The sequence below is a fragment of the Aspergillus udagawae genome, assembly GCF_001078395.1.
Source record: "Aspergillus udagawae IFM 46973 DNA, scaffold_2, whole genome shotgun sequence".
Lineage (NCBI taxonomy): Eukaryota > Fungi > Ascomycota > Eurotiomycetes > Eurotiales > Aspergillaceae > Aspergillus > Aspergillus udagawae.
The window spans coordinates 3,245,632-3,267,129 of NW_025091265.1; the positions used below are offsets into that span (position 1 = coordinate 3,245,632).

At 51.6% G+C, this 21,498-nt stretch overlaps 8 protein-coding genes across 8 annotated transcripts; 1 reads left to right on the forward strand and 7 right to left on the reverse strand.

Moving 5' to 3' along the window:
* Positions 1-378: 378 nt before the first annotated feature.
* Positions 379-817, reverse strand: Aud_003455 (uncharacterized protein; the record flags this gene model as incomplete). Its single annotated transcript, XM_043288405.1, has 2 exons — positions 379-669; positions 752-817. 2 exons carry the CDS (start codon positions 815-817, stop codon positions 379-381), a joined length of 357 nt encoding a protein of 118 aa, XP_043144340.1.
* A 765-nt stretch (positions 818-1,582) lies between these two features.
* Positions 1,583-4,564, reverse strand: Aud_003456 (putative DUF221 domain protein; the record flags this gene model as incomplete). Its single annotated transcript, XM_043288406.1, has 3 exons — positions 1,583-3,820; positions 3,876-4,424; positions 4,478-4,564. The coding sequence occupies 3 exons, from the start codon at positions 4,562-4,564 to the stop codon at positions 1,583-1,585; spliced, it is 2,874 nt and encodes a 957-aa protein (XP_043144341.1).
* A 2,249-nt stretch (positions 4,565-6,813) lies between these two features.
* Positions 6,814-8,084, reverse strand: Aud_003457 (fructose-bisphosphate aldolase FBA1; the record flags this gene model as incomplete). Its single annotated transcript, XM_043288407.1, has 4 exons — positions 6,814-7,374; positions 7,427-7,729; positions 7,791-7,901; positions 7,977-8,084. 4 exons carry the CDS (start codon positions 8,082-8,084, stop codon positions 6,814-6,816), a joined length of 1,083 nt encoding a protein of 360 aa, XP_043144342.1.
* Positions 8,085-9,360: 1,276 nt separating this feature from the next.
* Positions 9,361-11,310, reverse strand: Aud_003458 (putative ubiquitin C-terminal hydrolase; the record flags this gene model as incomplete). The annotated part of the gene is made up of 1 exon (XM_043288408.1): positions 9,361-11,310. The coding sequence occupies one exon, from the start codon at positions 11,308-11,310 to the stop codon at positions 9,361-9,363; it is 1,950 nt and encodes a 649-aa protein (XP_043144343.1).
* A 1,354-nt stretch (positions 11,311-12,664) lies between these two features.
* On the reverse strand, positions 12,665-14,318 carry lys1 (saccharopine dehydrogenase (NAD+, L-lysine-forming); the record flags this gene model as incomplete). The annotated part of the gene is made up of 8 exons (XM_043288409.1): positions 12,665-12,950; positions 13,021-13,168; positions 13,226-13,322; positions 13,376-13,551; positions 13,610-13,636; positions 13,696-13,944; positions 14,080-14,160; positions 14,258-14,318. 8 exons carry the CDS (start codon positions 14,316-14,318, stop codon positions 12,665-12,667), a joined length of 1,125 nt encoding a protein of 374 aa, XP_043144344.1.
* Positions 14,319-14,886: 568 nt separating this feature from the next.
* On the reverse strand, positions 14,887-15,514 carry Aud_003460 (uncharacterized protein; the record flags this gene model as incomplete). The annotated part of the gene is made up of 2 exons (XM_043288410.1): positions 14,887-15,350; positions 15,463-15,514. The coding sequence occupies 2 exons, from the start codon at positions 15,512-15,514 to the stop codon at positions 14,887-14,889; spliced, it is 516 nt and encodes a 171-aa protein (XP_043144345.1).
* Positions 15,515-16,144: 630 nt separating this feature from the next.
* Positions 16,145-17,398, reverse strand: Aud_003461 (uncharacterized protein; the record flags this gene model as incomplete). Its single annotated transcript, XM_043288411.1, has 1 exon — positions 16,145-17,398. The coding sequence occupies one exon, from the start codon at positions 17,396-17,398 to the stop codon at positions 16,145-16,147; it is 1,254 nt and encodes a 417-aa protein (XP_043144346.1).
* Positions 17,399-18,358: 960 nt separating this feature from the next.
* Positions 18,359-21,153, forward strand: Aud_003462 (putative RNAPII degradation factor Def1; the record flags this gene model as incomplete). Its single annotated transcript, XM_043288412.1, has 2 exons — positions 18,359-18,653; positions 18,746-21,153. The coding sequence occupies 2 exons, from the start codon at positions 18,359-18,361 to the stop codon at positions 21,151-21,153; spliced, it is 2,703 nt and encodes a 900-aa protein (XP_043144347.1).
* Between the last annotated feature and the right edge of the window lie 345 nt (positions 21,154-21,498).

Here is a 21,498-nt window from a genome sequence, read left to right on the forward strand (position 1 = left end):
GGGGGAACCGGGGAGTACGCCGACTCGACGCAAGCACCGAACGAATCATTATGGGATGATATCAGGTCTGGTGCTACCATCTCCAGCTATGCAGATGTTGAATCGTGTAGGCTAATAGTTGCATTAGTTGGGCTCATGGAGCTACCACGTATGATCAGGTAGAAGTATACATACATACAGCACAGAATATAAACAACCGTCTTCGTGGACGACAGACCACAAGAACAATAAACATATGGGTATCAATAGAGCGTCACAGAGCGCACAGAGCGCACAAAACAACATCAAAAACAACACAGCATGACGAGACCACACCTGCAAGTCAATCAACCAGCAACAAACAGCACAAGGCCATCGCGCCTCTGGGGCAAACCCGCCTCACCCATCCGTATCCGTTACCACTCGCTCCCTCCTCTTCACCTCCATCTGCTCACCCACCTCCCCGCCGCCCGCGGTATTAACAGCTGGTCCAAGCCTAAACACCCGCCTCGGCACTTCAGTCCTCTCGCCGACATTCACATTCAAGGTCGGCGCCCGCGGCCGCTGCATCCCTCTTGCCCGACCCCCGACGACGGGGAACTCGTACGCCCCCATCCGCCAGATATACAACAGCACGTCGAAGACGATCAGCGCCGCCCAGGGGAAGATGGTGATGACGCCGAGGAAGACCTGAACCCGGTCACACATTAGCATTGACATTACGTCCGCTCAGCGCGAGTTCTCAGGGGCGCGTGGGAGGGTGGAGGCGTACGAAGATTCGAGCGGCCCAGCTCTCGACGTAGATTAAGTCTGGGGGAAGGATGGAGTACCACGCCATGGTTGTTCTTGAGTTTCTTTTCTTCGTATGTGGAGGATCACAGGATGCCGTATTGTCAGGCGGGGAGCATTCGTGCGGAGGGGCGAATGCTCAGTAGACGGAGGTGCTGTATAATGGGCTGGAACTCAAAGTTCAGAGACTCCCCCGCTTACTGCAAAGCATTCGGGGGAGATAGAGCGAGTGGTAAGATCCTGGCGGATGGCAGGGGTGAGAGAGAGTCGATGCGGAGCTCAAGTCCTCGGTTTGGTGCGGAGGCGTACGATATCGTCGGACAGGGGTCGGAAGTCAGCGACAGTGACATCAATGTCAAAGTAAGCTTTCGGATAGCATGCTCACTGAAGAGAAACTGTGTTACTGCAAAAAGGAAAAAGACTGCTCTCTTTAATTTCAGGAGAGAAGGAAGCAAACTGCTTCGTAAGTAAGGAGAGCAGAGCTAGCTGTTCAGGCACCGGAAGCCAACTTCGACTTCGCCTCCGCTGTCGACCCAATGGGGAAAATCGTAAGCATACCATCACAGTGACATGTTCCATTACACCAGGAAACTTCCATGACTCAGTTTATTGATCGCATCCAGAAATATATAGCTGATACTACAGAGGTATATTCAGGTCATAATAATAAATGAAATAGTCATCCAATGTGTTATAGGCGTAAAGTTCGTTAACCCCGTGTCAAATGTACAGTCAAATCAAATCAAACCGACCAAATCTATGCAAAATAACAAGTTTATGACATAACCAACCCATTCAGCTGTCAGATCTGCAACTACCGCGCAGGACGGTAGTGCTCATACGAGGTGAAATTGGGATCGTCCTGCTCAACAGGACCGTATCCTCCAGTCCGCCATCGGCTCAGGGGAGCAGGTGTGATCTCGCTCGTGCCTGGCACCTGGGCCTGGCTTAGAAGCTGCTGAGACTCGCTCGCGCTCGGATGATGATATAGACCGGCGCCCATCGACGCACTCTCCTCACGCGAGAGCGGAGGGCGGAAGGCAGGGTGGATATCGTTCGCGACTGGATCATAGCCTTCGGGCATTTTAAGTCCAGAGAGCGACGGCAGCGACGGCGTAGGCGACGATGCGCGCGAAGTAGTCGGTGACCACTCGGCCAAGTGGCTTCGCGGCGTATGGGACCGCTCGGTCATCAGATCCTCGGGGCGGCCATAGATGCCCCCACCAAACTCGTCCCGAAAGTCTGGACGATCCTTGAAATAGGAAAAGTCGAGATGATTCTCGGGAACGACCTCGAAGGGTGCCGATGGGGCGGCGTCCATGGCCTTGCCCGGTTGCGCGGTCGACATGGGATCCATTGCAATGTCCGAGTATTCTCCCTGGACGTCCGAGGAGCCGAGTCGTCCGCGATATATTTGTTTGAGCGCCTCGGCAGCCTTGGCGTGCACCATCGGGGTGATCAGAGGCTTGTACAGCGCGGGATGGCCGAACTTGGAGCTGAGCCGGTCAGACCCTTTCTTGCCCGACTTGCCAACAGCGAACGCCTCCGCATCGGTCAGGTTAGCCCGGTTGTAGTATTTGATGTCGTCGTCGAATTTCTTCATGCAGTAGAACTTAAATCCCAGCATCAGGAACGGCAGCGGAACCACGCAGTAGACCATGGTCCAAGTGCCCTTGGTCTTGGCCACTAGCGCAATGACTACATTGGAGAGGATGGTCGCAAAGACTAGACGGTTGAATAGGGCGCGCCAGAACTGGCCGCCCGATTCCGTCTTCGTCACGAACACATAGAGCAACAGATACTTCTTCAACATCGCATCCAATCCGAAATACAACGCAGTGACTGGGAGTACGATGGGCTGCAGCGTCGCGAAGCACAGCGCAACGGTTGAATAGAAGAGAAAGTAATTGTAGTAGCTCGCATAATCAAACGGCGGCGGCGCAGTCCATTCAATGGCCTGCCGGGGCGTGGGCGCGAGAAAGGTCTTGGCGAACCAAACCCAAAACAGGGTGACCAGCTGCACGAGGTCGATGGCGGCTCCGAGATTGCGCTGCAGCAGCCAAGTCACCCAGAACGGAGACACTTGGCACATGGCGCTCATGACCTTTTGGTAGAAAGCGCCATCCTTAATCGCTTGCCAGGCGTCCTCGTCGTGATTCTTCGCATCAATGACAGCGGCCACAAATGTCCACGCGGCAGAGAAGAGCGAGAAAACGATGAGGTTATTGAAGACGAAGAACGAGTATAGATGACTCAGGACGTGGCGTTCTCGCGAGGTTTTGGTCACGTCACCCGCCTTGATGGACAAGCGACGGAAGATGATCGGTAGAAGGAGGTAAACCAGGGAAGTGATCGCCGGTGAGAGGATACCCTGGACCGCGGCCCAAACTTCCGGGTTCGCATTGAGCGACGTCTGAAAAGCAGGCCAGACCAGACCCAGGTTGGACAAGTTGGACAGGAAGATGGCGATCATGGCGTTAGGAGCGATCCATACAACGGTCAACAAAGTAGTCCAGATGAAGTTCATGAACCGTTTCCACTTTCGTGTCTGCTTGGATAACGGCAAATTCTCCCAGATGAGATCATTCGGGCGCGGTGCCAGCTTGATCGTGGTTCCTCGGGGGTGTTTCTTTCGCACGGTATAGGCGACGGCATGTGCATGCTCAATCATATCCCAGCTGACAAACCCGAACGGCATGGCGTTGCGCTTGTCGATGGAGGCGCGAACGTGCCGGATCTCTTCCTCCAGACGCTGGATGCGGTCGGTGAGGTAATCAATGGCATCTACCTTGCAATCCGGATGATTGCCTCTTTGCTTCTTGGAAGGTCGCATCATTGGTCGCTTTGCAGGTAGCTGGTCGGGCCGCTTGAAATATTTCGCCAGGACGGACTCCAGCTGCCGCACGGTTTCCTCATGCTCCTTGATCAACACGGGGAGATCCTTGACATTTCGGCCGATGGAGGCCCGGGGGAGAGCAGCTGTGGGGTTGAATTCATCCACAAGGCGCATAAGGGCTTCGTCCGAACGTGCATCGTTGGGAATATCTGTAATCTACCAACAGTCAGTAATCGATGTAAAACCAGCTGCTTGGCCAGGCGTAACACACCATCAAGGTTCGAGCATGCAGACTACGCTGATAGTCAGAGCTCTGGAAATACTTTCTCCGCAAAGCTGTTACGGCCTTGTAATTCCTCCAAAGAAAGTAGGCAATGATGATGTCAAAGGCCCAGGCACAAATGACTTGGCTCCAAATCGCGTTCGTTGTGACATAAAGCGGGGTCATGGTCGCAAACGCCGACAACGATGAGATGCCAGAGCCGTTGCTCTTGGTGATATTAACCGGAATCATCACGCCGCATCCGATGATACTCAATATGATGAAGATATTGCGGCACATCTTGGTAAAGCGCAGGAAAACGGTCGCATCGAGCCCGATGCATTCCACCAGCTCGGGCTCTCGCGTGCGCAGGACGGGCCTCATCCAGGCGAAGAAGCCCTTACCGACTGGGGGCGGAGTATGTCTGCGATCCGCATGTTTGACTTTGGGCGCATATACAAGAGTGTGACGAGGACGAAAGAGGGAGAAGAGGAGAGCGAGGAGGATAGAGATACCGGCGGAGGCGCCTAGCGAAGCCCACACGGCATTGATTTGGAACTATCGGACATGATTTAGCGATTGCAGAATCGAGAGAGATTTGGAGCACTTACAGCCGATTTGAAAGGGTCTTGAATAAGCTTGAGAAACTGCTCAGCGCCCGACGGATCGTCACGCTGTCGCAGAGCGAAGTGGACCATGATATTTAGAATCTACTGCGGCATGGACGAGACAGCGGGCGATGACGGTTTCACCAGAGGATTTAGACGGCAGAGGTATATGGCAGAAACGAATGACTATAGGACAGAAAAAGAAAAACGCATGGCATGTAAAAGCGACAGAAAAGAGACAGGGAAGAGAAGAAAAGATTGAGATGGACGGATAATGACTAGGAATGGCGCGGAGAACAAGAGGACAAGGCCGCCCACATGTGGGCTCGGTGGAGGCGGGTCTGGAACAGGGATTAGTCTATCTACAGGTTAAAACATCAATGGAAAGGATTCATGGTTGATGCATGCATGTCTAAGACGGTAAACTATAGATACAAAGCAGATACGGATTACCATGGAGATACCTTGGAGATAACTGATAGCTGAGATATCTGCTGATCTATACACAGTACCTATTGAGACCATCAACTGACCTTTTGCTCTATACTCGTGATTATTGTCTCTTTCCAGTGGTACCTAGCGGTACCTGATGACTGTACGTAATCAGACTCTTTCCCTGGTTGATGAACAGTCGGTAGCTGGTACATTCTATTATCACTCAGAATTGGGATGCGCAACCTCGGTTACATCAGCCATCCTGCTCCAACCCACCGGAACATTTCATGTTTATTCAAACCAGTGTGCTCCGTTTGACCAAAAAATTTGAGAAGGCAGATGGAGAGGCAAGCCCAAAGGGACGAATGATGGAACAAAAAAGATGCACTCCACAGTCAATGATCGACCGCTGTCATTGGACACTATTGGATATTTAGATGACTGCTATTTTCGCCCACGAATCACCGTTTGCCACTAGCGTCGAGTCTGGAACATTACCTCTTGGGTAGTAGTATTCTCACACGTCAAGTGTTAGTGTTGCCCTCTCCGTGGCCTTTTCAGAGAGCAATTCTGAGACAACTGGAAAGGTCTGGTGGAGCTATCCATCCACACACAGCCCTACATAGTGTCTGATTGGTACTCACAGCCAAGTTATCCAGGTAAGTTGGCACTATTTTATCGCCTTCTCAGAAGGACACAGGGTCTACAGGTCGATACACTACACTACAGTAAGGTAGTGTACAAGAATAGCACAGGAACGGAAACTACCCAAGTAACAGTCTCTGTCTTGGCCAACGTTAGCATGCAATAGTCAGACTTGCAGCTCTACTAAAACTTTGGAGCGATTTTTTCTCGGTCTCCTCCGAGATTAGTGTGGTACGGAGTAGACTAATACGTAGTGGTGCTCAATTGAGCCCTGCATCGAGTTTGGTATGCGTCACTTGCGGGTGAGGTTGAACCGCATCTACGGAGACGCCGTATATCCGTATGTTAATAACTTCAGCTCTTGTCAGGTAAAGAGGACCTCAGCATGGAGTCCGGTGAAAATTGCAAGCTCGCGACTTGCCACTGACGTACTGCTAAATCTCCCTTGCCATGCAAACAAGAACGACTGTCGATCTGTCGATCAACCTTTTGGCCCTTATGCTTGTATTCATTAATACGCAAGAGACTCTAGGTACGAAGATAGGAAGCCCGAAGGCTCGAACTCCCTGTAGATATCCAAGGTTCTTTCAGAGTGTACGCTTCTCCGATCCCACGCAGCCGTGTCAGCTTCAGCAAATAGCGAGCGGAGGAAATACTAGAAGAAGCGATATTGCTTCCTCAGATAGAGAGGTATATCTCCAGCCAACTCATGTTCATTGACGGAATCAATAGCACTGGAATCCAATCACAAGTGCCAAACCAGCGAGACGAAGGTACTATTGAATAAATAGGAAGCCATGTACTCTTGCTATTCTCCGAGGCGATTTTCCCCCTGTCTCCCCTGAGCTATAAAACATAGCATATAGTCTAATGGTGAACCTGAAACACAGAAGAAACCAAAAGGGCACCGACTATTGGTCTTACATAATTCATAAAGCAACGATAGCCATCTGGATGGCTGAACATACTCGATTGCGTAGCACTTACTTCTCATACCATTGGCCCTTTTATCCTGGATTTCTGCAGGCCAAATACTGACATGCGAGTGTCACATTAGTCGATTAGGAACTAGCATCGTTTTGTACTTGTCATTGAACGTGCATACTACATCTATGCAGGTTCGACTTGAACCACCAAGGACTCAATAAAATTTCTTTAGATCCATTCATTTGCTCATTTTATGTACTGGTATCTGGAAGATAAATAGAAATCTCGGTTTTCCGAATTCAAAAGGCAGAAGAATGTCCAAGTCAAGACCTTTACAGCTGGCCAGCAGTGTTGAAGTCCTCCAGAGCAACCTGCACACGCTTGCTCATGGTCTTCTCACCCTCACGAACCCACACACGGGGATCGAAGTACTTCTTGTTGGGCTTATCCGCGCCGTCGGGGTTGCCGACAGGGCTCATGAGGTAGTCCTTCTTGTTGAGAACGTAGTCACGGACACCGGACATGTAGGCGTACTGCATATCGGTGTCAAGGTTGACCTTGACGACACCGTAGCTGATGGCCTCCTTGTACTCCTCCTTGCTGGAACCAGAGCCACCGTGGAAGACGAAGTAGACGGGCTTGTCCTTCTTGGAGCTAATCTTCTCCTTGACGTAGGCCTGGTGCTTCTTCAGAAGCTCGGGGTGGAGACGGACATTGCCGGGCTTGTAGACACCGTGCACATTACCGAAACCAGCGGCAATGGAGAAGTAGGGGCTGATGGGTGCGAGGGCGTTGTGGATGGCCAGGATGTCCTCGGGCTGAGTGTACAGGGAGTTGTTGTCAACGTCCTCGTTGTTGACACCGTCCTCCTCACCACCGGTGATACCGATTTCCTGAATAGGCATTAGCTTACGCACACACGACAGCAATTCAAAGGGAGCATACCATCTCGAGCCACTGCTTCATAGGGGCAGCACGCTTCAAGTACTTGGCGGTGGTCTCAATGTTGTAGTCAACGGGCTCCTCGGACAAATCGATCATGTGACTGGAGAAGAGGGGCTCGCCGTGCTGCTTGAAGTAGCGCTCATCCTCATCGAGCATACCATCGAGCCAAGGAAGGAGCTTCTTGGCGCAGTGGTCGGTGTGGAGGACGACGGGGACGCCGTAGGCGGGAGCAATGCTGCGGATGTAGTGGGCAGCGGCGATTGAACCAGCGATGGAGGCCTTCTGGCCGTCGTTGTTGACACCCTGCAATGGATTAGCTCGATCCTGCGGTTGAGGACCGGTTGACAAGGCGCGCGTCTCATACCTTTCCAGCAAAGTAGGCAGCACCACCCTGAGAGATCTGGAGGACGATGGGACAGTTCTGGTCGCGCGCGGCCTCAAGGCAAGAGACAACGGTGGAGGAAGAGGTGACGTTCTATATTCAGCTGTTAATATACCGAGCTTATGCACCACGACGAGTCGCGCAAGCTATAACTGTCGGGAAACTTACAATGGCGGGAATAGCAAAGTTCTTCTCCTGAGCGTACTCGAAGAGACGGAGGACGTCATCACCGACGATGACGCCGGACTTGCGGGAAAGCTTCTCAAGGATACCCATTGTGACTATGGTTTGGATGCGACTAAACTGTCTGGATGGATCGAGTTGATGAAATGGAAGAGGGAGAGAAGATCTGGACAGGAGACGGGATAGATAAGTAATTGAATCACGAAACAACAAAACTTTTTTAGTACTCTTAAATCACTGAAGATCACCGAAAGAGCTTTACCGGACGACGAATACGGTGGCAGTTAAATAAGTAGCACACAAGGGAGGGGCAGCGAGCCACTAATGGAGGGGCAGCAGCAGTGGGATGCCTTGAAGAACTCACCGGGTGGTGGGGAATTGATGAAGTCAGATTGATTTCAGTTCGCCTGAACCGGTTCTCCTGATGATGTGGTAGTAAGAAGAGAAGAAGGGAGAAAAGAAGGAAAAGGGACGAGATGATATAATAATAACCATACCATACTAGTGGTCCCTAACCCTTTTGCTAGCAATAAGAAGATTCCTGAGTTATCCTATCCTGCTGCGCTCTTGTGACTGGTGGGGTAAATTGGTCCTGGAGGGGCCCATGACGCCGGTTTGGCCTCAGGCCTGCTTCTGACCCGAAAATCCCCGCGTCCATCACATGACATCATTGTCTGCGTCATGGACTTGAAGCTCTCTACCTTAACTCCCGCCACAAGTAGCCAATGGATGAACTGTACTTGCATGTAGAAGGGCCAACTAATACTAAGTTCAAGAGGAGCATAACTTCAGAAGATGAATCGAAGCTGTGTCCTGTCAATTGAGCGCGGTTTCCACTCCTAACAGTGCCTCAAGTTGGTGCGTTGACTCTCGGTTCTCTGCGAAAACGAATACCCATCTCTCCGTATTTCTTTCGTGCCTCTATACATTCTCGGCGAAAGCAGCGGAGAAACTCTCCCCTTAACCGTCAAATTGCCGTTCTAGTCCATTCCTTTGCTTTCTTTTCTCATGGCCCAGACTTTCTGCTGTCCGGACAATTGGTTATCGTCGGCATCAGCCATTGCGACTCTGTATGAAGCGGAGTAGATAATCCCGACAACCAAGGCCAGACAGATTTTACTATTCAGGAATGAAGTTCTATTCACAGATTATCAACTCGTTCTATCCTAAGCTCCTATGTCCAGATGCTGTCTGACAGAGAAATGCTCTGAGAAGAAACTATGTACATATGCGATCAATGTACATAGCAATGTCCACGTCTTGTCTATTTCGATTATGTCCCCGCCATATATGCGCTGAACCCCAAATGACACGAGTCGCGTATGTGCATTTACTCATGTTTTTATCCCTCAACTTCTGATTGCGACGCCTAAGGCCCGAAAGACGCCTTTTCCATTTCATAAAACAAGAGATAGACTTCTTTCTGCATGCCCAGCACGTCTGAAGTCTTGCATTCCTTGATCTTCTCGTCGGAGATGCGCCACCATCGATCATTCGTCTTCTTGCGACGACGGAGCCGAGAACTCGACAGAGCTGATGCTTCTGGAGGCGTTCTGGGAGCGGTCCGCTCACTCATGAAGGATGGCCGTGATCCGGACTTGCTCCAGGCTCCACTATCACTGGCTGGGCTTTGAGTTTCAGATCCCGGCGGCGAGAGATTCTGCTTAGATCCCGACGATTTGGAGCGGATACTCTGAAAGGATACACGGGAGCTGGATGTGGTGGGCCGAGCAGACGGCGAGGGAGGCGCATTCAGCTGAGATGGAGGTTGTGAGGCATCCCTCGCCGACGCTGACTGAGAATGAGCTGGGGATGAGTTCGAAGTGCCCGACAGAGATGGTAATGATGTCGAGGACGAAAGGCTGATTGGGGAGGGTTCTGTCTCTGGGGCCCCGCGAGCCGTGAGACGAGGACTCGGTGCAGTAGAGGGATTGACGCTGGTCGCCCGACTTTGCGCGTAGGAACTAAAGACATCCGGAGTAGAGAAAGGTGGGTAGAGGTTGTTACGTCGGAAGGATTCGTAGTGGCCACTGTTATGACTGCCTTTATGGCAGACAATGGCCAGCAGCTTGAACCACTTCTGGCTCAGAATTCCACCCAAAGGGAGCCTCTCAGGAAAGGACACCTTGGCGGCATTTTTCGTAGAACTACTGCGATCAAAGATCGAGCGCGAAAGATGGATTGTTATAATCTTGGGGAAAACAGTGATGCGCATATGGCGAGCAATCTTTCGCTTCGGTGCGAGATCCGCTGGAGGAAGGCTGACTCCTTCGGGAGGATTCTCAGGATCTGTAACGATAGCATGTTGAATCAGCTGGATCTCTTGCTCGATACGCTCCCGATCTCTTGTGGAATGAGACCTGTTCATTTCTACCATCTTGGCATCCAGGGCATGTTGCAACCGGCATCTGTCACACCGGAAGTCATCGATATATTCTGTTTTGAGCAATCCGTCAAAGCAGGAACTGAGGGTGGTCGAGCTCTTCTGAGGAACTTGTAGCGTCAGGTTCACGAATGAAGTCTTGTTCGGCTTGTATTGATAGTGGCAGAACTGGCATTCAATCTGCGATTCCATCTGTCCTTCGAATGGAAATCCGTATTCATTGTCGATCTCTTTCAATTTGTTGTCGATGATTGCCGGGAGGCCAGTCTCAGATCCATCGTCAATCCGCACTTCGATTTCAGTAGATCCCTTCTCGAGAGCATTACTCTGGATAGATTCCCCGCCACCGGAGCCTGGCAGCGCTGCAAGAGAACCTTGTGCACGCTGTCGTGCCTTCAATCCGGCATGGTATTCGTCACAAAGACGCTCCGCAACAATTTGAAGAAACTCCTGCGCATCCTGCTGATTGCGGCTAATCCGAGTACGGAAAGCGTATTCGAGAGCCTGGATGAAAGCCCGGTTGGTGATAGTCTTCTTGTAGATTGGACGCTCATTTAATCGGTCCAACATCTCTTTCAAAGCTCGCGTGATCGTACCCTGCTGTAGTTCCCGGACCCTCTCGGGTCTCATCCCCCGCGACGTCTCATCTGCCTCCGGCAGTGAGTTATATATGTCCGGTCCATCCAATTCACGCCGATGTAATTCCCTGATCAGGTAGACGCGCAGATCGCCCAAGCCCGCGAGCGCCTGAAGAACCGAGTTGATGAAGCAGTCGTTCGCCGGATTCGACAGCCCCACAATGCTTTTCTTGCGGTTACTGTCGTTCGAGTCGTCGCCATCGATTGTGTAGTTTGGTCCGAAGACGTAGAAGAGGGCCACGGCGGCGAGGGATGCTCCGGCTGCGTATGCGGCGATGGTTGTCGACTTTTCCTGCATAGCTGCGTTGCTGTTGAGCAGCGAGAGCCTCCTATCGGTGCTATTGGCTGAGGATGTCTTTCGAATGCACGAACGTCGCCAGGATCATTGCTCCATTGGCGGCGCGCGGGGAAGCTGAGGTTCGACTCTGACTCGGAGGCGAGCCACTCCAAAAGCCAATGGCGAACCTAACGGCAGGACAAGGATGTCGATGAGTTTTCTTCAACTCCTGTAGTTCAATTTCTCTGTCGAATGATAATATTCAGGATGAAGATGACAGTTTCTGGGTGGCGGCTATGGGCGGATAATCGTCCGTCAGATAAGATTTTCCCCATACACAACGTAGCACCCGAGTATGTGGATTGTGGAGAGGAATCCGAACAATGGGGTTGAAGGCGAGAAAAGGGCACTCACGCATGCTTATAAACTGCTTAAATAATCGTTCATGTCGTCGGAACATTCGAATGATAATCATGCCAGAGCGACTTGCATATATGAATATCCAGGCAACAGGATAAGGGAATGCTGAAATCTGATCAATCTTCGTCGTCTTCGCTCTTCGTTCTTCACTCCCGAGTCCGTCCGGAGAACCTTCCACGCCAAGCGACCATCAACAGCGTCCGGAACCCCCACATTGGAGATCCTGGGTCGGCCTGACGACTACAAAAAAGGAGCATGTTCAAGGATACCATGGCTTCCAGTGTTCCAGGACTTCGTGGACCAATATGAGATCATCGGGGTTAGTTAAGTGGTGTTCCACAGCGAGATCTGCAGGACCATAATGCCCCTTAGCAAATGGTAAGGAGATCATCGTCAATAGGGCCTGATGATCCAATGCGCAATCCTGATAATTGTCCACTTGTTAGACTCCATCAGCCGGACTGAAGAAGTTTGAATGACAAAATTGGTAACTCAAGTGTGGTTTGGGTGGTGATGGTGTCCCTTTTGATAGTGCTGGATCTAAGCCTTAGAGACATGGCATGATCGAAACGTGACCATGAAGTAAGGCGCAAATAAAGCAGATTAGCATTCTCACTTCAACATAACCGAGATACTCAGGCGCTTTTAGTTGATGATAGAGCAGGAAAATCTTCAAATTAGAATGACTTAGCTTTTATCATCGTCTGTCTGACTGAATATATGAGACTCAATTCTCGAAAACGCTTGAACACAGTTTATTTTGTCTCACAAGAACTTTTCATTGATTCAATCTATCGTAGTAGTCTTTCTAAACAGAGATTCATGACACACTACTGCATATACAAAAGTCATCGCTTCCCCCAAGAGATCAGCCCATAGATTGGGAGAGTCAAGAGAGCATCCAGATTCACAATGTGGTGGGCCTTTCGCGGAAGGCTATGTTGAGAAAACAATCTTAAGCGCGCATCGACACGGGCAAGCTGGCAACCTTCTCGTTGAATAAATCCTCTGCTTGCTTCCAGACACGAGCGTTCTTTCTGTCCTTGAGTTGCAGTAGGCTCGGCAGCAAGTCTTTGCTGAACATCTCAGAGCTTTCACGGGGAAGGAGGGAGGGGAGGTGGTCGATGCTGATCACGCTCAATGGAGGGCCCTGGGCCCGTTCGGGAAGAGTAACAGTCACTGTGGGCTTGTCAAAAGTGGTTGTAATGGAATAGACAGGGATAGGATTGTTGGGGTTGGTCCTGAGGGAGACAAGACCAGAATGTCAGCGAGAACGTCCTTTATCTTCAAGAGTCCAAAAGAGCAACATACGTGTCGGCGCTCACGTCACAAATGACAGACAAGCGGCGGTTAGGAGAAGAGAGAGATTCGGTGTTGACGAAAGGAGGGATCTCAGCGGAAAGGTAGATGCAGTTGATAAAAATGTCTGCATCCTCGACAATCTCCTTGAAGGGACCACCTGGAAAACTAGATTAGCGCAGGCACACTAGCTGCAGGTGAAAATGAAGACATATACCCTTCTTGGTCTCTTTCATATCCCACTGGATGATATCGGACTCAGGAATGCCGACATCCTTGGCCAGCTGAACGGCTCCCTTGCCACAGCGCCCAAGCTAGACTTAGTCAGTACAATGAGGAAACCTCAGCTCATCGAATGCACACTCACAGCTCCAATGACAAGTACCTTGGGCGACATGCCAGACAGCTTCTTGCCAGACTCCAGCGACTCCTTCACTGACTCGATCAACAAGTCCTGGTTTGCGTAGGGAGTCTCGCCGGGAAGGGGTTCGCCCTCAGGATGTGTCAATTGCCAGGCCCAGTTCTTAATGGCCAAAGCAGAACCTGTGCATAATGTGAGCATTCCCCTATATGCGACGCATAGCAAACCGAAATAATTTACCTGCATAACCGGCGGAGTATCCAAAAGCTGAAGGTGAAAGTCAGACACTATTTCATTCATTCAAGGCAGAAACAGTTGTCACCTACCGGCTACTCGGCGTCCGGCGTCATCTGTGAGGAATTCCAAGTCCAAGAGAGTGCCGCCTCCGCGGGGCCACCGGCTGAGAACCTTCTCCCAACCCGCCTGTTGCTTGTAGCAGTGCGCAAAGGAGATGTGAACGTGCTCGAGGGGGAAATCGTCTTCGGGAAGCTCCTTCAGGCCCAGTACATAGGCATCTTTAGGTGCGTCCTTAACCCATGAACCTTCCTCGGCGAGGGGAGCGCCGATCTGTACAACTAGTGCGTGAGAATGTCGTCCGAAGAAGGGATTATGTGCGAATCTCAAATTACCTGCTCAAACTCCTTATCTGTCACAAAGCCAGTTCTGTTAGCCATTGGCCCTGAGAAGGAACCAGGGGACGTTATTCTCACCGTCGAAAATCCGCTGTGTGGAACGCTCCACGGTCACCTCGTAGCCGGCATCCATGAGGGCCTTGCAGGTAGTCGGGGTCACTACATTCCATACAATTAGCAAATGCAATTCGAAGATTGACGGATTGAAAATGCCATGATGAACAGGGTCTTTTTGGCAAGAACATGTTGAACTCACAAGCAGACCGAGCCTCGGCGGGCTTGGTTTCAGCGCGCAACCAGATCTTATTGCTCGACATGACTGTGGAATTCAATTGATGAGTGCTCGAAGACAAATTGATTTTTCTTGAATGGAAAAATCGAGATCTCAAAATATGGAAAGTGAAATTAAAACGATGACTACTGGAGCTATGACACACTCTCAATCCCCTCCAGTGATAACGATTGATCCGCTCCGTGGCTGTGACTCAGCGAGGGGTTGGGGTAAACCTAATTAACAACGCCTCAACCGATATCGGCTGTTCTCAAGAAAGGTTGATATACAACAGGTCTTGGGATTGCTCCGTTATGATAATTGTGCTTGTACCTGCTCTAGACGACTTCGTTTATACGTCAAAACATTACTCATCAAGATTGACAACTGGGGTTGAAGTATTACTGATTTCCTCAATCAGAATATATACTCTCAGATATCGAACTGACAATTATGTGTGCTTACTATGGATACGCAAGAGTACCAGTTGTACCAGTTTGCATTATCATTGCTAAGACTGCTAAAAGGGAAATTGAAAGAGAGTGTCTCAGAGCAGACATTCAGTATTAGGCCATGAAGATCGACATAGAGTTCGGAAACCAAAGGAGTACAACTCAAGTTGCTGCAGCCTTGGTCCGACTGCGCGTCCGACTCCCGATACCATCTGTATGAACTATACGCTTCACTGTGTCTTTCACTTTCTTAGAGCGCCGTGACTTTTGCTCACCGTTGCCAGTGGCATTCGAGGTCGAGTTACCGGTGGCCGGGGTAGCTGGTGGACCGTTTTCGACCACACCATTCTCTTTGCTAATTTTTTGCTTCTTGCGTGCGGGTTTTGTGGATTCTCCAGAGACAGCTTTGTCATCATGGGCCGGTGCCGAAGACGGTTTGTGCTCTTGTTTGTCTCCTGCTTGGGCGGTGTCTGTGGTAGATGGCGGTTGAGCGTCAGTCACAGCCCCGGCGAGGGCCTGTTCTGGAGAAGTTGAAGGATCGACGGCTTTGGAGTCTTCAGCAGACTTGGTTCCTTCCGAGCTGCTCTGATTTGGATTGACTTCTGGTTCGGTCTGAATTGTAGGCTCTGGCGATACCCATTAGCGTCTGATTGCTCTATTTGAACGCTTAGGGTGGTAATTGAGCGGGGTTGAAGCTTAGTTTGGGCGGCCAGACAGCGCCCTGTATCCTGGACATACCTTGCTTGGAGTGACCGCCGTTTACAACGCTCGAGTCGTTTTCGGTGGCCATGATTGTGATTATTAATGGGTACTTAATATGGGCTTCGTCCACGAATTTGAAATGGAGACGTTATAATGGTCTCGAAAAAAGGGACTTGATTATCACTATAGCTGAGATCGCTAAGATAGATGATTCTGGAACAGTGTATCACCGATGAGGAGAGGTCAAGGATGACAAAGTGTGAAAGGAATGGAGAGGAGACTGCGCGTGTGATGTTGACTAAGATCTTCGAGAACGCTAGCCTTTTCTCGGTTATTTGTTCTATTCGCCCCCAACATGTTAGCCGATTTGCTAGATTTAGTAACGCAACACCAGGCTTCAATTCCGGGCTCAGCACAGGGTCTGGCCTGAATCCCTGGCGTAGTCCGGCGCTTCTGATGTTCTTTGTTGTAGGTAAGCATGCCAAGAAGAGGAGTAGGGTGGCATTAGTGCGGCAGAGTGGAGCACCATTGCCGAGTTGGGACGAGATGGCGCTTCCTCGCGTGAATTGCGTCCCTCGTCGTCAAAGTCCATGACGTCGATGAATGATACTGGAAAGGGCGGCACTCCAATGGTCCCAATTAGCCAGAATCCAATGGACTACATCTGATGTGTTTGAGGACGTTGGTTCGACATGGTTAACATGCGAGCCAATGCGACTCATGTCAGGCCGAGTAGGTTGGATAGATTCTCCTCCTCTGCCGACACTTGATCAAACGTGCTGGATGCCGACTCCTGGCCAATCTTTTCCGGTAGATTCTCCTGAAGAAAGCGTGCCAAGTATGAAGCTTCCGCCAACTTTTGCTGATCGACCAAGATACGAATGGCGGTAATGGCATAGAGCACAAAGTTCTCCTTTTTCGTCTTGGGCCATGTTGTGAGTCGAACTCGTGATATCCTCTCTGTAAACTGCACAAAGCGCGTAGCGTCAGGTCGGGTCGGGTGGAAAAGAGGCACGCAAGCTAGTAGTAACGACTTGAGAGACCATGAAGCGATAATCCTCACATATTCATCGTACATCTCAAGAGGGATTTGTTTGAGCTGCGATTGGTCATCCTCCATGGCTGCGCGGCACAAAAACCCGGCTGCAGGCATTAGTAGGGCTTTCTTGTATTGAACAAGGCCGAGCTCGTAATCTGTAGAGATTGGCAGCCTGCTCGCCTCCAAATAATATCTCATGGCCGAGACTAAACCCTCTCCGTACTGAATCTCAGCTTTCAAGAGGTCGAGCAGGAAATTGCGAGCCACGGTTTGGGCCATGGCCTCCGATATGCGACCGTCAGCACCGCCCAGGTCACGGTTCAATACCATTCCCAGCCAGGCCATTGCCGTCTTCTGTAGTCCCTCAGCGACCATGAATTTGAGGAGTGTGACGGTTGAAGATCGTATTGTGAATAGCATTTTCCTGGATTCGGAATCGGATGCGTACCACCAGGAGACGATTTTGGAACCGGCCTTAGACTTCTTCATCGCGTCTACAACTCCATCGCCGGTATGAGCGCTGGCGAGCACTAGCTGGGCCCTCAAACAATTGAACAGAGCGGTCTTATTAACAGAACCCGAGGCAACCAATTCATCGAAGACAGCCATAGGCTCAGTCGCCAGTTTCTGCTCCTGAAGTGGTCCAAGACCGGATTGGTGCGCAGGGCTAGCTGCATTTGAGGGAATGACGCGGAAAAGAGGATTCTCCAGAATAGTCCTTAGATGTTTGTCCGTCGCATGAACGGAGGATAAAGGATTGTCACCGTTCTCATCGTTATTGGCTGAAGAGGATGATGGGTACTCTCGATCAAGCTGACGACGGAAGGAGGATGTAAGGGCGTTCAGTAATTGCGCTGATTCTCTTGGCGTACGAGGAAGAGGTTGATGGATTTTTGCGAAAGGGCTGAATTTGAACAATGATGACCCCTTCATGTTGACTCTGCTGCCGTGGGGTTGATAGACGAGCTGTATTGCGAGTGGAATACCACAGTTCTCTTGCTCAACCTGTCCCTCAGCAGTTCAAATGGAGCATACAAGGACACAACCGAGCCTCAGGCAGCGAACATCACCTGAGCGACTTGAAAGTGCAAAACCGGGGGCGGTGAGTGGAAGCAGCGAATGAAAGGATGGTCTCCTGACACCCAAACCAAAGCTGGCCACACAAGAGGAGGAAAGGGTTAGAGAGGCGAAGTTGTCCACAATAATGGAGATCAAGGAGGGTTTTAAGATGTTAGAGTAGTCAATAGTAGCTCAATTGACGACGATACAAACAGTTAGACAACTATAGCCACCAGAGACAGAATAGCTAGCTGTAATCATTAGAGTGCTTCAAGCCTATGTGGATGATGAAATCATCCCAGAGAGCCTCCCCCATAGTCTATCTACTCGCTAAAGGAGCAAAAAGATCGGCTGTTGCCTCAGGCTCAGCTGTCTCATTCAGACACACGCCGGCCCAAACCTTCTCTACCTTACTAGCAGAAAGTCTCGTTCCCTGCCATTTCGATCTTGATCCAAGTCCCAATAATTAATCTCTTCCTCCCTTCTTCCCACTCTCTCTACTGCTTCCTTTCCCCCACAAGTCTATAATAACTTCCCTTTTTCTTATTATTCTTTTTTCCTTTTCTCAACTATCCTCCTCCTCCGTCCTTCGTCTTCTCTTTTCCCTTTTTCCCCCGTTGTTCCCCGGATTCGGCGGCCCTTGTGCCCGTGGTTTTGGTGCTGTCCTCTCGTGAGGGTGCAGCTGTGATCATTTCCACTACCGACGACCTCTTTTTACCCGATCAGGTCAGCCACACTTTGTCGTCCCCACCGTCGACGTCGGAAATTCCTTCAGTCTCCTCTTCTATTATTTAATTGCTCCGTTTTGGAGATACATCAACACTACCAGAAGACATGTCTGAAGTTCAAACACGGCCTTCTGCCTCTCGAGGCAGAGTATCCGCTCGTGGTGGTCGAGGTGGCTATAGCTCCAGAGGTGGTCGCGGAGGCAGCAGATCGGCCAAGGCAGACACCTCAGACCAGACCACATTTGAAGATGAAGGAGAGATTGGTCAGATGAAGAAGAAATACTCGAACGATCTGCCCACACTGAAGGAATTGTTCCCTGACTGGACTGATGAGGATCTCGTCTTTGCTCTGGAAGATGCCGACGGAATACTCGAGGATGCTATTGAGCGCATTACTGAAGGTATGATCACGGATCCCCCGAGTTGTATCTCATGTCTCTACATCTACTTTTCACTGGAATTGGCTCTGACTTTGATCATTCTATCTCAACAGGCAACGTCTCACAGTGGGGTGAGGTGAAAAAGAAGACGACCGACCGCAACCGCTCCAAGGCCAAGGACGCACAGAGCACCCCGACCGAGGCAACCACAAGTTCCGTTCGCTCAGGCCGTGGACGTGGCGGATTTGAGGGTCGTGGACGCGCCCGCGGGGATCGTGGTCGTGGTGGCCGCGGCGGCCGGGCTGGAGCTGTCAGTGCTAGCGGGGCACGCGCCGAGAAGCCCGTTGTCACCGCCACTGTGGACGTTGTGGAGACAACGATCGTTCCGGAGAAGTCGATCGAGGTCGAAACTACGACTGTCGACGCCGATACGACCGCCGACACTGTCAAGGAGGCCCCGAAGGCCAATGTGATGCCGGATGGCACCAAGAAAGGTTGGGCGAGCTTGTTCGCAAAGCCTGCGCCGCCTCCGCAGAAGAAACCCGCAGTTACACCTACGCCTGCGCCTGCGCCTGTCCCAGCTCCTGCCCCCGCTGAAGAACAACAGCCAGCCGCTGAGCCAGTAGCGGAGCAGAAAGCATCTGAATCTGCCCCTGCTCCTGCCCCCGCACCCGCACCTGCTGCTGCTACCGCCCCCGCTCCTGTCTCGGTCCCTCTTCCTGTTCCTATTCCCGTCGAGAAAGGACCTGAGCCTGTCCTTCCTAAGCAGCCTGCTGAAGCTCTCCCGGTTACCCCTTCCACTGCGCACATCACTCCTCCCAAGGATGGTCTGACTAAGACAAACCTCGAACAAATCCCCGATGTTTCACCTCCCGCTCCCACAGCCACTGCAGCTAGCACAGTCGGCAGCACCCTTGATGCCAACAGCATTGCGGCTGTCTCTACCCCCGCTCGTCAAGCTGCTCAAGCTGCCTTCCCTTCGAGTGTATTCAAGTCCGGCGCTCGGGCCCCGGGATCGCAGCGTCGTGTCATGGAACAGCAAGAAGCTGTAGTCATGCCTGGAAACCACGCCGTTGATCGTGCGGCTGTGCAGTTTGGCAGCATGGGACTGAACGGCGATGCTGCCGATGTCGATATTGATGAGAACAGAGAAAACGCTGAAACCCGTGCTCAGCCTCCTCAACACTCTCCCGTCGCTCCTCGTGCCTCTCTACCTCCTTCCACTCAGGTCCAGCCGTCCACCGAGACTCCTACCGTTTCCCGTCCAGCTCCCGGACTTCCCCCTGTCCCACAAGTCTCCGCTGCCGATTCCTCTTTCACAGATTTTGCCCGCTACACCGAGGCCCAGAAGCCTTACGACCCGTTCTCTCAGCAGGTCACCCAGCCTCAACCGCAAGTGCAGGAGCCATTCGCAAACCAGGCCCCCGTCCAGCCCACTGTCACATCTGGCAGCGAATACTCTCCTTTCTACGCCGTTGACCAGCGCCTCCCTTACAACTACTATGGCACCTATGGCCAGTCCCAGGATGCCTCTGTGGCCCAAAGGGCGGCGGCTGGTTTCGGTGTCTCCGGCGCTGAGGTGCAGCCCCAAGCTCCCACCACTCAGCCTCCCAGCCGCTATGGCCATGTTGATGCTCCTAGCAGCGGTCACAACACCCCGAACCCAACTCTCCCTGCCGCTACTCAGACCCCAACTGCGCAGCACATGCCTGGTCAAGCTGCCGCCCATGCGTACGGTTACGGATACCCTTACTACTCCAACCCTCACTATGCTTCGTACATGAGCCAGATGACTCAGCACCAGTACGGAAGAAACCGACCCATGTACGACGATGCTCGCCGCTATGATGACCAACAACAACAACACTACATGCCGCACAGCACTCAGTATGGATATGGCAACCAGTATGGCCCATATGGCAAGGCTGGTATGTATGGCCAGCCGCAAGGTTTCTCCTACGACCACTCTTCGCCTGCTACCGCGGGTAGCTTCAGCCAATCTGCTCCCGGCCGTGACTCTGTCTATGGCCGCACTGGTTCCACGCAGCCTTCTGAGACCCAGCAGACCGCCGCTGGCACCAACGCCTTTGGCGCGGGCATGTCGGATGTTTTTGGCCGCACACAGGCTGGTTTCGGCCAAAACCAACCCATCTCCCAGCAGCCTCCGGTGACCTCGGAGGAGACGAAGAGCTTCGAGACACCTAAGGCGGCCGGGCCCAGTCCCTCCCTTGCGCAGGCCAACCGCCCTGGCTCTGCCACTAACAGTGTGCCCGGACAGCCGCAAGCGCAAACTGGCCTTCCCCCTCTTCAAGGCCAGCAGGGACAGCAGGGATTCGGTGGATACCCTCACCTGAACCCCCAGTACGGCAGTGGACTGGGTGGACTTGGCGGACACCAAGCTGGTGCCACAGGCCAGACACACCACCAGGCTACCGGTTACGGTAACTACGGAGGCGCTGGTTTCGCTAACTATTACGGAAATACTGGACGCGGTGGCTGGGGAGGCAATTACGGCCATTAAAGGGTCATGGCGTTCACATCATCTTCCGATTGATGGGAATGTTTACTGTTACATCATCCTTTGTTTTTCTCATCATGCTCTTTTCCTCTTGAACTTGTTTTCCCCTCTTCTCTCTATTTTCTACGAGGCGGCTTGCCTGGGTCAAAAAAATTCCTATACTGCACTGTTGTGTTCTGTCACCTTTCTTATGCCATCATCCAACGTGTAATCTCTACTCTCGACGAGGGGAGCTCGGTCAGCTCTCCTCCAGGATTTGATATGCTACGCAGGGATATGCTGATGATACTGTATTCAACCGAGAAAAATGCGAGGCATATTTCCTTTTCTTTGTTATCATCATTGACG